Here is a 15,708-nt window from a genome sequence, read left to right on the forward strand (position 1 = left end):
ATTATATCTTTATTTTTATGGGAAAAATACGTGAGTTTTATTAACAAATTTGGACGTTAACTTTAATACTGATATCTTCATACCGGATATGATTTCTGACAGCTGCGATTGGTCGATCCGAAAATACTGAATTTCACCTTCTAGCAACAGAAAGTGAACTAAACGAGTCGAAACAATGGAAAAGATTTTATGCAGTGCCCACGGTATGTTGCTAGTTAATTGTTTGTTATAAAATAGAAAGTTAGATATTGTGTTGAGTTTCCAAAAGTCATATTTATGTTTTATTCCCTGAAATACTGTGTGTTATGTGCATGACAAGGCAGTTTCTGTTAATGCTCTGTGTAACTTTTGCAACCTATTTTTTCTGCGCATTTCCCTTGCTAACTGGCAGTGAGTAGAAAGTTCATATGATTTGCTTAATAACTTGTTCTCCATGTCCCCCATACAGGCAGCGTGTGTATGTTAAAAACGGGCGTAAAAGATGGACCAAATAAAGGCAAAAGCTTCTACGTCTGCGTTGACAAGCAAGGCTGTGATTTCAGTCATTTGGCCAGGTATTCAAATCACTTTCATTTCCTCACTGATGCCCTGTGTCTAACACTGTGAGACGACTTTAGAGAGGATGTCAGTGGCGAGGGTGGATCCTAGTACCCACCACCGCAGTCACATGGATTATAAATCTCTATTTATGTCGACAAATCTACAGGTTCCCCAATAAAGAAGCCTTAGGAATACTGTAGTCCAACCCAGAGTGTCTAAAAGTCACCTCAAAGTAGAGATGCATGACACCACTCTCCTATACCTAAACATCTAAAGCATATGTTTTGATTGTCACTTTTCTGTGTTTTGCTTATAGAATAAAATAGATACAGTTTTATACATTTGGTTTGCCCAAGTCTTAACTATCTCTTACTGATTTGGCTTTTGTGATATTCATACCGGTATCCAGTTTATTCCACTCATACATGCTGGGTCTGAGTCTAACCATTGCCATTGTGAAAACATTTGAGGTTATAACTGGTTGTTATTTAATGGCATAATAGTTGGCGTAATTGTTTTGATTCCATTTTCCACTTTTGTGGATAGGAGAGAAAAGAAGTTGTCTGGGTTTTTTTGCACAGATAGATAATTTATTTGTCCTCAAGGCGGAAATTATTTTCCACAGTTGGTGCATACATAGCACAAACAAGTTAAGATATACAGAATTATACATTATACACATAATTTAATGTTTCTGTTTTTGATCTGCATTATCATTATCATCTCCTCCAGCATCTCACCATCCCACTGCCTCCATCATGAAGATGCAATGGTGGAACTCCAAGCTCTCACCTACAGTCAACAACAGCAGAGCCACAGGTGGGTGTGCAGGTGGATTGTTTTCTGTTCCAAAACAGGAAGAATTTTCTTTTGTAAGTAATACAACTTACAATACAAGTTACGAAACATCATTATTGTTGCAGCTTTACATTTAAATTAGGCATTTGAACAAGATACCCGTCTCTAAGTGACCGCACACCTGGTTGGTTGGACTGGACCTCTGACTCCAAATTTGTTCTCCTTTTCCAGGTTGTTCTACCGGTGTATTATGGGTAAAAAAGCAGGCCAGAGGTGGTGTGGAAACGTGCCTTGGACTGCAGTAAGACAGCACCTGTCACAGATTTCACCATAGACACCCTTATTTATATACTTCAAATACCTTTGTCACCAACCGTATCTGGGACTCATTAGTTATAGACAACACTTTTATCTCTTCAACCCTGTTTCCAACCGTTAATCATCACACGCTCGTGTTCAGAGCTTTATGTTGAATTCATGGCCTGATCCAAATGTTTCCATAGAGACCAAATATGTTAGTGTCAGGCTAAGATTTGTGAAGTTACTATAGTGGTATAACTGGATGTATAGAAAATTTACATGTGGGGTTTAAGTCACTGACCATTCAATCATCTATTTTGATGTAACGGTGCAGCCATAAAAATGACTTTTTCAATCCATATCAACATGTAGTAATTTACATAAAGAGGTGAACACACATAAATACAGAATATCCAAATATGATTACAGCTGCAACAATTAGTCGATTAATCAATTAGTTGATCAAAAGAAAAATAATTGCCAACTGTTCTGATAATTGATTAATCATTTATGTCATTTTTCAAGCAAAAATTTAGACAAACATTTAGTAGTACGTTTATTTAAAGTGTAAAATCACAAGTGCGTGGTACACATTACAAATAAATAGATTGTAGCACATAAAAAAAATGCTTTTCTTGGTCTTACACTATCGTAAATAGAATATTTTGAGGGTTTTTTTGACGATTGTTCAAGCAAAACAATACAGGCGTCACCTTTTCACAGTTTTTTTTAATGTTTTGTAGACCAAATGGTTAATCAAGAAAATAATTAGCAGATTAATCAATTATGAATATAGTTGTTTGATGCAGCCCTACATAAGATGTTGTCAAACAGTGTGAAAAGAAATTTCTAACTTTTCTTAACTTTTACAAATAAATATGACTTTAGTCTCCACCTCGCAGAGATTGATTGATTGTTTTTAATCATTTTTCACACATTTTTTAAACTGTATGTTGTCGTCCATCATTGCAGCCAGAGAAAGAAAAGAGAACCCCTCTATTTGACACACAGCTTCCACCCTCTTGCCTGCCGCCTGTCCGAAACCCCTTTAAAGCCTCTGGCAAGACGGACAAGGACTCTGAGTGGAGAAGGATGCAGTGTGGTCGAGGTGAAGAGAAAAGATGCGAGGAGAAAGACAGTGAGGCAAGGCACAAGACTGAAAGAAGAGGAAGTTACCAGAAAGAAAATGTGGAGTGTATAGGTGCAAGAGTGGAAGAAGAGAAGGAAGAGAAGCTGAATTCATCGGATACTTACCAAGGTAAACAACTTCCACAGGGGATGAAGTTAAAGAAGAGAGTTTCAGATGAGGAGAGAAACAGTCCCAAAGCTAACAATGTGGGAAAAATGACAGATAAGGTGCAAGACAAGACTAAAGAGAACCACACCGAGCAGGGAGAAGCAGAAAAAACGATTTCTACCTCCAGTGTCAAGGCTGTTCATCCTGAGAAAATAAATCAAACCTCACAGCAGCCTCACAAGGACTCACTCCAGCAACCAACCGATGGTGAAACCTGTCTGGTGGAACAAACTGACCGTGCTGTCTCTAAATCTGCACCCCGTTGTAGCACCCAGGCTTCCAGAGACTCGGATAACACCAGGAAACCCACATCCAACAAACCAACACAATCAGAGTCCAGTCAAACCAAAAACTACCAAGACGACGACAATGATGATGATGTGGTGTTGGTGTCAGCGAAGCCTGCTACTCAGAAAACTCTTCCTGTTTCCGCTGTCCAAAAGACCCTGACCACCTTCCCTGGGTTCCAGTCAGCTTATAAGGTCAAAGGTCAGCAGGAAGATCCCAAAGGGCTGCACAACCTGCTCTCTGCTCAACTCCAACAGAAAAAGGTGAGTAAGTGACTGACATGATTGGCCATTTTTATTTTTATTTTTTTTAAGTTTTTGAAAGTCATACAAGTCATAGATTAGCCTTTATGGTACAGATTAGAGTTGGACAAATACTGGATTTTTGAGGCTAATACCAATATTGTTATAAAGAATTCTGACCAAAATATGCACCTGAAACATATCTTCAGCATTTCTTTACTGCAATTTCTTGTGACTTGTCAGAACGTATACACCAAAATATATTTGTGATAAGAAGAAATCAGCTGATAAGATTGACCATGCCGATGTAACGGTTGGGCTTTATTACAGATCTACCACAGTCCTGTTCCCTCTCTACTGCAATCTGATAGAAACCTGGGAGTAATCAGTGCAGCAGCCGCATAGAGAATATTTTCCTTACATTTAATTAAAGGCAGAATAAGTAGGATTTGTCGGTTGCTGTTTGTAAACACACACCTCAAAGTTGGCCCCTCCTCCCCTATTTGTGCCTTCTATTTGTGCCTCTAAAAAGATGCAAAGCTTCGGAGCTTCAAGTGCAGGAAGCACAGTGATATCTGGTGGATTGCAAAACTTATAGCAGCCTTTCAAGACAGGCCAAAGCACTACAACACCTCGCTGATTTTAATATTTTTAGTCTCATGTGTGCACTAAAAGTAGCCGTAGTAGAAGTAGAAGCCTGCATGTTATCATTAAATCTGTAACACTTTTGATCATAAGTGCTGCATTAAATGTAGATGGTATTATGCAATGTGTAAATTTAATTCATTGTCCAAAAAGCCTAGATATAAAATATTTTTACTGACAAGACCTATAAATGTGGGCTCATATGTTTTAACTTCATGGTTGATATTTATCTAACATTTCTCATATGATTACATCTTTCTAGTGTACATCGCTATATTTCTGATTTATTCTGCTCTCCACGTATTCCACTAATATGTTTATGTACATTGTGACATTATGCTGACACATCAGTATACAGTACATCATGATGTACAAACCACAACAGCAAAAAATATGGGTCAAATCTGATTCTTTGACTTTCAAATGAATGAAACAGAGGTTCTCCTTAAGGTTATGTTATCTTTTCTATGTATTCATTTTTATCTGTCTATCCTCTCACCCCTTTTTTCTCTCTCCTGTTAAGGCCACTCTGTCTGTGGTGAATGTGGCAGCTCTGCCAGATAAAGGGGAGAGGTTGAGGATTCAGGTCAAAGAGCTGGAGGACACACTGGAATCTCTGAGCCTCACCGCTGCTTCTCAGCCTGGTAACTCACTCACTGTACAGTAGGAATAATATATAATCGTTTTTAAAGATTCCACTCCATTCTACTACTGTTGTAGAAATGAATGCATGTTTTTAATTACAAATCTCAAGTTTCTAGGTCATTCTGCCAAGGCTTCCGTTTTTTTTAAATGTCAAATCAAAGCTGGCCCGACACATTGTAGCACAAAGTTTGGGTGTCAGCCAGTTGTTTGTCATTTAATTCGTTGCCTTCTTAAAACAGATAAAAAATGATATTTGAAATTTTCAAAATCATTCTTTTCCCTGGATGAAATAACAGTGAAATAAGAATTTGTTGTGCTTTACATACAATGAAACACAACAATACAGGCAGGCAAAAGAACCTAGAAATAATAGCTAAAAGTACAGAGATGAAGAATGACAAATGTCTATAAGTGAAAAGAGTGTAAGTGCAAGAGATAAGAAAAAGCTCTATAATGTCATAAATATGGTGAAACAATTGAATTTACATTAACGTCAGTGTCTGACCACTGCAACTTTAATGTACAAATCACTCTCAGGGTCCCAGGGTGGGCGTAACAGCGGTGATGCTAGTCCGGGTAGTAGCCAGGTTAACCCATTCAGCCGGCAGGGCGGCACCATCCTGCTCCCCGCCCTTCCAGCCCCGGGCCCCTCCCAACACCAAGCCTCCAGCAGCTCCCTAGGGCTCCAGCTGAGCCAGGGGTACACCCAGATGTATGGAGGTAGGCCAAACGGAGAGGTTGAAGACATTTCTGTAATTTTTTGGTTTCTTTTAAGGAGTTCTGTCAGGCCATAACAGTTTTATTTGGAGCATTAAAACTTGTGTATTTGAATATGAAAAGCTAGCTTGTGGCAGGAGATGTCTCCAACATTTGATATCATTTGCATTTCTAATTTTCACCTTGATTTTGTTTTTCCATCCTAATTATTTTTCTTTGGATTTATTGACTCTTTCACTGCTTTGATTTATCACTCGTGCAAACACCCTGACTCTCAGTCCTTCATGTTTCCAGCGAACCCACAGGTCCAGGCCTTTTACGGTGGCAGGATGACTGAGGACCGTCTGCTGGCGGTGAAAAATGCCACCTGCGAGGCCATCGACCATCTCCACAAGTCCATGGAGTCCTGCCCCGACGCTGAGGCCGAGGCTCCAGACCCCAAGGGCATCAAGGTAACATACTCCTTCAGTTTTTCATCGGTCCTTCACTCAGAATATCAGACCCCACTTATGAGATTTTGACAAAACTTCAGGGAATGATGCATTTGTTGCATTTTGATATGTTTTAAAATAAAAAATTATTCACCAAGTATGTGGACACCCATGTCCACGTGTGTGTCCTTATCTGGCCCTTTCCTGTTTCAAAATGACAATGCCCCACAGCAACAAGCCAGGTCCATAGAGAAGTGGTTTCCCCAGTTTGGTGACTGGCCTGCACAGAGCTCTCAACCCCATCCATCACCTTTCGGATGAAATGGACGACCGATTGTAAGCCAGGCCTTCACCCAACATCAGTGTTAGACCTCACTGATGCTCTTGGTGCTGAATGGGACAATCACAACAACAACAATCACATGGTTGTAATCTTTGGGTGTCCACATACTTTTAGCAATAGTGTAATTTTCTGTTCTTTTTTTTTTTCATTCTTTTGTTTTTAAGAATTTCTAAGAAATTTTTGCTGAAATTTGACAATTGGCTATGGAAACAGAGCCTTTATCTCCTCTTTTGATCGGTCCATTATGTTGCTAACATTGCCCTCTTGTGCTTGGTTGGTCAGGTGTCGCTCCTGGCCCATCAGAGGAGAGCATTGGCCTGGCTTCTCTGGAGAGAAACCCAGAATCCCTGTGGAGGAATTCTGGGTATGTTTTTTTTGTTTGTTTGTTTGTTATTGTTTGGGTTTTTTATTTTTTTTTTTACCTGATCTTTAAGAGGTTACAATGAAGACTGATAAGAAATCTTGATAAAAGATGTGAGATAAAGATGATATAATAATTTTTCAGGAGTGAAAATAAGCCAGTGAGATGTATTCGTTCTCAAAACCTCCATGGGACACAAAGACAAAATAACTGCAAAGTGCTTTGTTTCTACAAGATACTATTTCTCCCCTCAAAAATAAAATCTCTTTCTCTCTCAAAAAACAAATTAAGCCAAGTAGTTTGGTAAGCCAGGAATTAGCAAGGAAATAGTTTGTGAAAAAAGACATTTGTGTTAAGGTTTTTTAAATGTAATGTGATCTGAGCATGACAAACCAAGTGCCATTTACCTCCAGTGAACAGAGAACTTCTATACATGGTGTCAGAGAAGCTTCAAATTGTAATTGTTTTTTCTTTATCATTTCGTCTTGTTCTTCTCACTCTTTTTGGATTCAGCGGACGACATGGGTCTGGGGAAAACCCTGACCATGATTTCTCTCATGCTGGCCAAGAAGATCAAGGCAAAACAGGAAGATGAAAAGAAGGAAGAGAAGAAGCTGGAGAGCTGGATCTCCAAAACCGGTAACTACAACATTTTCTCACTCTTTCAGTTGGTATGATAGAATACAGCAAAGAAATAATGTCCATGCAATTCATATTTAAATTAGATAATACTTCCTTTTTTTGTCTGAATTCTGGAGGTTCTGATCTTAGGTTGACTATTTAAAGTATGCAAGATTTGATTAGTTTGTTTTTTGATCATCCAGACTCCAGCGTCGTGGTTTCTAAAGGCACTCTGATCATCTGTCCTGCCTCCCTGGTCCACCACTGGAAGAGGGAGATTGACAGACATGTCAAGACAGCCAAGCTGACTGTGTACCTGTACCACGGCCCCACCCGCGAGAAAAGTGCCAAAGTGTGAGGGAACCATGCACACATTCACACGTACAAACCACTTTTGTTTTCTCTTTCTGCACTCTGTTTCTATAACTAAAGGTGCAGACAAACCCTGTTTTCTTTGGTCTGAGCCAGGAACAAATGAAAGCTTCCTGTGTTGTAGTTTTGTATTGGCTTCATTTACCTTTATGCCTACCAATTACAAATTAAAATGTAGCTGTAAAGAGGCCACGGAACACACATCAGGAACACAATTACATTGCACACAGGTACATTGTTGACTTGTCTGCCCGCTGAGCAATTTTGAACATGAGTGGAGAAAGCATTGCAAAGACCACTTCCTGTTTGTGTTCTGACAAAACTTTTCAGACATCAGATAAACACTTCAAAAACAAATTTCGTTAGTTTTTACTCAGAATTTGCTTGGAATCGTTGTTGTATTAATTACAGAATTTTGTAAAACGATAACACCGCATGATCATATAATCACAATATGATTTAACTGAATGTCAAACACTGATATCGAACTATTACCCTAATTGGCAGTTGATTTCATGGTCTCAAACTGAACTCAATTCAACCAGAACTCAAGGAAAACAATATTTGTTGATATGTTAAAGGCTTAAACACTTAAACATCAACTTCCATTCCCTTTTAGAGGATTGTTTAAAAACATAGTCAAACTGAATTACGTGTTCTCTGTCCGTCCCTCAGGCTGGCAGATTATGATGTGGTGGTGACCACATACAGTTTGGTCTCTAAGGAGATCCCAGCCCAGAAGGAGGATGCTGAGAAACCCAGCAAAGATGCTGATTATGTGGTGAGTAATATATATTTATGACGTAAAGCAACATTTTTGACTCTGCTTCAATGCTGTAACTTGTGATTCTGCTGAATGATTACACTGAAGATGCTGGCAGCTGATACTTGATTCTGTGTGTTCAATTTTGGTGCCAGTAATCTTTTGCACCAAAACTAAAAAACTCAGACACATGTACACTTCATCCAATGTTGTTTTCCTCAGCCATCACACTCAGCTCCTCTTCTGCGAGTGACCTGGGCACGGGTGGTTCTGGACGAAGCCCACAACATCAAAAACCCAAAAGTGCAGACCTCCATGGCCGTCTGTCAGCTGAGGGCTCGTGCCCGCTGGGCTGTCACTGGTACACCCATACAGAACAACCTGCTGGACATGTACTCACTGCTTAAGTAAGACTAAAACACAGTAAATACAAGAGTTTTAAAAATCATACATGGTAGAAATGCTTACTCTGTTTTGTCTGCATGATGGACATGTGGGGTTGTCAATGGGAGGCACTTTATTTCCAGTGAGACTGGTGTGTTTAGCATTGGGATTAGCAAAACACTATTTTTATTTACCTTAAAGTAAATAAAGGTTAAATGATTACAAGTTTTTGTGATCCCTTAATTTACATAGCAAATTATTATTAAAAAAAAGAAGGTTTTCCTCACAGTTCTGGAGTTATGAATGAAAAGCTTTAGAAATGTCCACAAGGTGGCGCTATAGGTTAACCTCAACTTTACAAATTCCATTGAAATATGTTAAATACTTTTTGAGATATTGAACAAACAAACATATATGAGCAAAATCATCAAGGTGGCGGTAACAAAATTATCAGTTGGAGATAGAAAAGGCTCAACTTTAAAGATATTTATTTATTAACCAGCACTATGAACAACCTTTAGACTATTCTGAGTCGATATTTTCTCACATTGCACTAAGAAACATTGATGAGTGAAATCTTGCTTTTCCCCTGATAATACACTTAAAATGATTCTGAAGTGGTTTTCGAAAGTACTAACAAGTGCATCTTCACTGCAGTCAAGTGAAGTAAAGATGGTTAACTGGAATGAGATTCTGTTCATTCACTGTCTCAGGTTTCTGCGTTGTTCTCCGTTTGATGAGTACAAACTCTGGAAAGCTCAGGTGGACAACGGTTCGAAGAGAGGCAGAGAGAGACTCAACATCCTGACGAGGACTCTGCTGCTCCGACGAACCAAAGACCAGCTGGACTCCACAGGAAAACCACTGGTAGGGACGGGGACACATCTTGGACTTCTATCCTCATGTGAACATTACATTGAGGACACTCATTATGAAGGCCACACCCTTCCAAATATCTGCTTGCCATGGCTGACTAGCTAGCTGCCGGTTTGTTCAGGCAAACACATCAGATTCTTCGCAAGCTACAGCTGAGGTGTTGATTAATTCAAACATCAACACACACTCACTCTTGATCCTGGCTGAAGTGAAATGTTGAATGTTTCAGGTGTCTCTTCCTGATCGGACCTGCGAGGTGCATCGACTCAAACTGTCGCAGGATGAACAGGCTGTGTATGATGTAATCTTTGCCCAGTCCAGGTAACGCAACAACTTGTTTTATTTTTTAATTTAACAATTTGGTTAGGAAGGTATCAAACTGAGCAGCCATGATAAGAGTTAGTCTAATTCTGAAAATGCAAGGAAATGGTGGTATACTGCTTCTTTTCCTTTAGCTTAGGAAACACGGAGCCATTCTTAAAGGAAGGAAGGAAAGAAGATTGCACCATCCTCCAGTTACTTGTTTCATTAATATTTTAAAGACAAAACACGATTTGGGCATTTACAATAAACGGTTATTACGTAGTGTTTTGTAAGTTAACTCGGATTTTCTTAGTATTGTATTTGCCTTTTTCTAACAACTTTAGATATTTCCTGCACAACCTTTGACCTCATGATGTTTTCCATTAAGGGCATGGAAAAGTTGCTAAGAATGAAATACAGACTAATCAATGTTCCCCTTTAAACTGCTCTCTGACTACCATCAAGGATGCTTACGACATCTCCAAGGTCTAAATGTGTAACTGCATAAAAAAGAGATAGGATGCCGTTAAGTCTTCCTGGATACAGTAGATGGATCAATTATAAAATTACACTATAATGGTGTTTTGCACTTTTCCTTTAGATCTACTCTGCAGAACTACCTGAAGAGACATGAAGGAAATAATGTGAACAAGGGAAACGCGTCCAGTTCCAATCCCTTTGACAAAGGTGAGATATCACCTGGGTGTTTTATAGTTATCAACAGGCAGTGTGTCATGAATACTGCCCCAATTATTCTGAGAGGTGTGACTGTGGTTATATAGAATTAAATTTGTGCCCCAGTCCTGAGCATGCGATTTGGCATTTTGAGCACAGAAAAAGACAAGCACATAAATTATATTTTGTAGAGAAATGATCACACAAAGAAAAATTTTAGTTGAGCAAGCAGAAATCTATTTTATGCTTAATTAAATAAATATTTGCGCCTTTGCTATCCACATAAGCACACAATAATGACCTCTGTCTCTGTTACTAATTTGCTGCTCTGTGGGCCCTTAAGTTTGTCTGCACGCTTGCTCAAACTGACAGGATGTGACAATGTGCCACAAATACAGCTAATCTGAAACTTGGAGTCGGCAACCTCTGATCTATCTGTTTTGTCTCCAATTGCTAGTAGGATAATGAGAGCAAGATGATAAGTTTTGACATTTTGCAGTGTGTAAATTAAGTATATCATTTGCCTAACTCAAATATTGACCTCACCAAATATGCATTTTTTGTATAGAAGAGTTTTTATTTCAGATTGGTGTTTTTAGAAAGCTGCATGTATAGAATTATGTGTAGATTGTTAAAAAGAAATTAAATAATAGAAATTATATTATCCACTGATATTGCCTTTTATGTCAAACTTGGTTAGTAATCAGTGTTGCTGTTGCTCATGGTGCTGCTTCAAAAGTGTGTGTGTCTTTCCCCCTCAGTGGCCCAAGAGTTTGGTATGTCCCAGGCTGACCCTGCTGTGTCGAGTTCCCAGCAGCCCCAACAGGCGTCCAGCACCGTCCACATCCTGTCCCTGTTGCTGCGCCTCCGACAGTGCTGCTGTCACCTGTCACTTCTGAAGAAGGTACACACACACTCACATGCTCTGACAATGCTTACCCGTTTTGCTCTTAATCAACGTACGCTCACACACATGAATACGCACAAAGACCAACTGCATATTATACGTCAGCATTGATTTCCTTCTTTCTCTCTTCCCCTCTCTGCTCAGACTCTTGACTCGTCGGAGCTACAGGGTGATGGGATCGTCTTGTCTCTGGAGGAGCAGCTCAATGCTCTGTCACTCTCCTACAGCCCCTCACCATCGGGCCCTGACCCCAAAGACACTGTGGCCCTTAATGGCACCCGCTTCCCCTCACAGCTGTTTGAGGACACCAGTGAGAGCACCAAGGTGGGCAACTGTTGAGCTCAGCACCCTAACATCACCTACAGGCTGTTTGATATCTGCTGTAATAAGATAGACTAAGATAGAATATGACCATTGTTTTTGGTCACCAGAGGCCACCAAGATCAGAATAACCAGTGACTTGTATGGCAGGAGAATTTTTTGTGTCATAGGTTAAAATCTGTCTTTGTCAAGAACCCAGGGAAAATATACAACCTGCCTTTGTTTTTCCTTGTTTGACAGGACAAAGTCGATGTTTATTAGTTAAAAAAAAAAAAAACGTACAAATTTTCCTTCTCCTACCACTGGTGTTATTTTTATCAAACTTTAACAACAAATGAACTAATTCTTCTACCTCAATTTTCTAGATTGCTGCTATTGTCTCTGAGCTGAATGCAATCAGACAGAAGAGTGATGATCAGAAAAGGTAAAACATTAAAGTCTCAGTCACCTCAGACTCATCCAGTTATATTCTTAATCTGCTTCAGTTTGAGTCATTTCTTTATTATTATTATTATTATTATTATTATTCTTTCAGCAAAAATTCCAACACATTGTTTTGGAAGCTGTTCTGGAGCTCTCAACTGTGTCACACAATCTTCCTCAGCAGATGGAGTTACCCAGTTTTCATGGAAATGCTGATGTTCAAATTTCCATTTTCTGAGCGCTTTAAGGACTTCTCCATCTGCTGAGGGTCGTGTGATCGTCTGTTCGTTTCATACATATTCACCTTCCTCACGCACGTCTGTGTACATGATCTTTGAAAGGAATATACATTAATTAACCTGTAAGCTACTAAGAGCTATTCACCATAATCATCATATGCGTAATCCACATGGTATCTCCTCTCTGGTAATGTGCAGCGTGATCGTGTCCCAGTGGACCAGCATGCTCCACATTGTAGCAGTTCATCTGCGGCGGATGGGCCTGAGGTACGGCGTTATCGACGGGACCGTCAACCCCAAACGCCGCATGGACCTGGTGGAAGAATTCAACACTAACCCTAAAGGACCACAGGTAAATCTCACCCAAAACTCTCGACCCTAAAAACAATTAAACCTTTGCTGTTAAAGGTTTGTATACATGCCAGTGTAAAATGTAACAAATTATGAGTAAATATATATATATGGATTTATATTTCTGGTTTTCTGCCAAAGGTGATGCTGGTTTCTCTTTGTGCTGGAGGGGTTGGGCTCAATCTCATCGGTGGAAATCACCTCTTTCTCATGGACATGCACTGGTACGCACAAAACCAAAAGAGTATAATTGCTGATGTTTGCCTTCCTCAGCTTGATGTAGCCAGTTGTAAACACAGTATGTTTTTTGTCTGAATTATTGTTGTTTTTTTTATTCCTTTTATACTATTGTTAAAGTGCCTATTGTTATTGCTCTTTATTTGACCTTCAACTGAACTTTACTTGAAAAATGTTATATCAATAAAATTATTACACATCAGCTGACCCTTTAGCTGCTTTTAGTGATTTCAGTTCACCTAAAACTTGAGCTCCTTCCAGTGCTTACACTTCAACTGCCTTTCAGTGGTTCAGTTTCAATTTCTATTCCCATAGAACATTTTACAAGCTAAGAATTTACATTTAAAGACATTCTATACTTTTTACAGTATATTAAAATATTAACCTCTTACATTTTGCATTATTAAATATGGTAAAATACACTTCTTTAAGAATTGAAACAAACACTTGTGCACGCATATGAACACACACGTGGATAAAAAACAATATTACCATTTGATGCTGTTTCACAGTGAGTAGGTCATCACAAACAGATGAATGTGTAATGCTACTATGAAGTGAGAAAATCTTTGACATGTTCAGTATAAGAATGGTTGAGTTTTTAACCTCTGACCCCTGCATACTCTGACAGGAACCCAGCTTTGGAGGATCAGGCCTGTGACCGAATCTACAGAGTTGGACAAACTAAAGATGTCACCATCCACAGGTAACGAATCGATAGGACATTCGATGTGTGTGTGAAGACTGTTATTTATTATTACATCATACAACAATGTTGCAAAAGGACAGTGTTTAAAATAAGTATTAACTAAGATGACAAAGTGACAGAATATACAGTTAAAGTTGCCTAAAACAGATCAGTCATGTACGCAGGAGTGAAACAACAAACCCACAAATTCATGAGGAACATTTTCCTTAGGTTTGTTCAGAGTGAAATGGTTCATAGACAGCTACTAATTGACAAAACTTAATTTGTATGCATCTTCATTTTTAGTTAATTTTACCTGCGGTGTGCCTTGTTTGTCATTAGTGTATTATAATTGTGTGTGTGTGTGTGTGTGTGTGTGTGTGTGTGTGTGTGTGTGTGTGTGTGTGTGTGTGTGTGTGTGTGTTTGCAGGTTTGAGTGTGAAGGCACAGTGGAGGAGAAGATTTCCACACTGCAGGTGAAGAAGAAGGAGCTGGCCCAGAATGTGCTGTCAGGAACAGGAAGCACCTTCTCCAAACTCTCCCTGGCTGATCTCAAAATCATTTTTGGTGTCTGAGAGCCACTGCAGCAGTGTTGTGGAGTTGCAACAAACAGCAGATTCGAGCTTGCTTTACAACATTTTAAGATTAATAAACAACGTGACGTTTCCCGAGACCACGGCTACAACTGTGGATACTGTTACGTACAGCTAGAAATCAAATTCCTCGACTTGAAACGTGTTTTATGCACACTAAAATCATCATGCAACTTCTGTATACACAGCTACAAATGTATTTATTGCTTGTGTCTGAGTGCAAATGCCATAGCTGACACACGCTGACAACTCTTGTACTCCTTGTCTTTTGGTCCAGAATGATGCGTTACGGCACTGTTTTTATGTTTCTCATATGTGGCAAATCATTTCAGAGTATTTTCTTCTTATTTCGTCTTCCAAGTTCTTATTATTTTATTATGTTAAATCACACGGACACTGAAAAGAGGATTTTCCTCTATCAATGTTGTTTTAATTTCTGGTAGCTGATTCATTGGAAGTAAATATTTCCCTCTCTTTGTGTCACCTCATGGAGTTTATTTCTTGTTTTCAAATGCCTTTTTTAAGTGCTTGTATGTGTGTTTAAATAAATTCAGGTTATGGAAGTTAATGTGCCTGCTTGCTCTATAAAAATCCTTTGCATAGTAAATTGAAATTATTTGTCAATTCAAAATGTTAGGAAATGTCAACATGTGCTGCAATTTGCTCAGTCTTATTTGGTTTTGAGGATTAAATGAAACTCAATGCTATCGGAACTAGTCACTGCTGCCAAAAATATGTTGCTCATATTGTACTGTTTAAGATATTAATATTAATATATCGTATTACGATACGATATTCAGAATACATTCTGGCCACACTTTAATCGTTTAATGTCACCTAGCAATAGGAGCACAAAACTGTTAATTTTGAGGTAGTTTTGTGTTTAAACTGTTTAAACATAACAGTATGTGGGAGATGATAACATGTACTATACTTTTATAAATTATAAATATGTACTAATGTTTTGTATCAGATTTATCCCTGGACTTGCTCCGCCTTGAGCAGTCCTCCATGTTTTCATTGCTCGCTTGTAGAGGGTAGCTTTACGTCCATGCTGCCTTTACGAAACATGGGGATTTTGTGCTTCAACGTCTGAAATAACGACACAGTAGAGTGGTAATAGAATTCACACGTCGGGAAATCGTTTATTTTTAAATATTTTTTAAACCCGTGTAGTCCCATAATTCACTTAGTCAAGAAACTTTTAAAAAGGCATATTAAAAATACCGGACACAGTATGTTAAAATAATTTACCAGTGTTTGTTGTCTATAAATTATTAGCATAGTGTATTTCTGCATTCTTTCAGTTAAATTATAAATGCTGCGCATCGCAAAGCACACAATTTGC

The 15,708-nt window shown here is 38.8% G+C and overlaps 1 protein-coding gene across 1 annotated transcript; it reads left to right on the top strand.

Annotated features, from left to right (window-relative positions):
* The first annotated feature begins 26 nt into the window (after positions 1 to 26).
* ttf2 (transcription termination factor, RNA polymerase II) lies at positions 27 to 14,928 on the top strand. Its single transcript, XM_044216848.1, has 23 exons — positions 27 to 203; positions 449 to 554; positions 1,273 to 1,359; positions 1,570 to 1,639; positions 2,611 to 3,486; positions 4,634 to 4,754; positions 5,293 to 5,475; positions 5,767 to 5,924; positions 6,529 to 6,610; positions 7,121 to 7,246; positions 7,432 to 7,582; positions 8,276 to 8,381; positions 8,586 to 8,770; positions 9,461 to 9,614; positions 9,853 to 9,944; positions 10,528 to 10,613; positions 11,363 to 11,505; positions 11,653 to 11,832; positions 12,195 to 12,253; positions 12,690 to 12,843; positions 12,984 to 13,066; positions 13,711 to 13,785; positions 14,198 to 14,928. The coding sequence occupies exons 1-23, from the start codon at positions 176 to 178 to the stop codon at positions 14,340 to 14,342; spliced, it is 3,450 nt and encodes a 1,149-aa protein (XP_044072783.1). The 5' UTR covers positions 27 to 175; the 3' UTR covers positions 14,343 to 14,928.
* Positions 14,929 to 15,708: the final 780 nt, after the last annotated feature.

Source organism: Siniperca chuatsi, linkage group LG12, assembly GCF_020085105.1.
Source record: "Siniperca chuatsi isolate FFG_IHB_CAS linkage group LG12, ASM2008510v1, whole genome shotgun sequence".
Lineage (NCBI taxonomy): Eukaryota > Metazoa > Chordata > Actinopteri > Centrarchiformes > Sinipercidae > Siniperca > Siniperca chuatsi.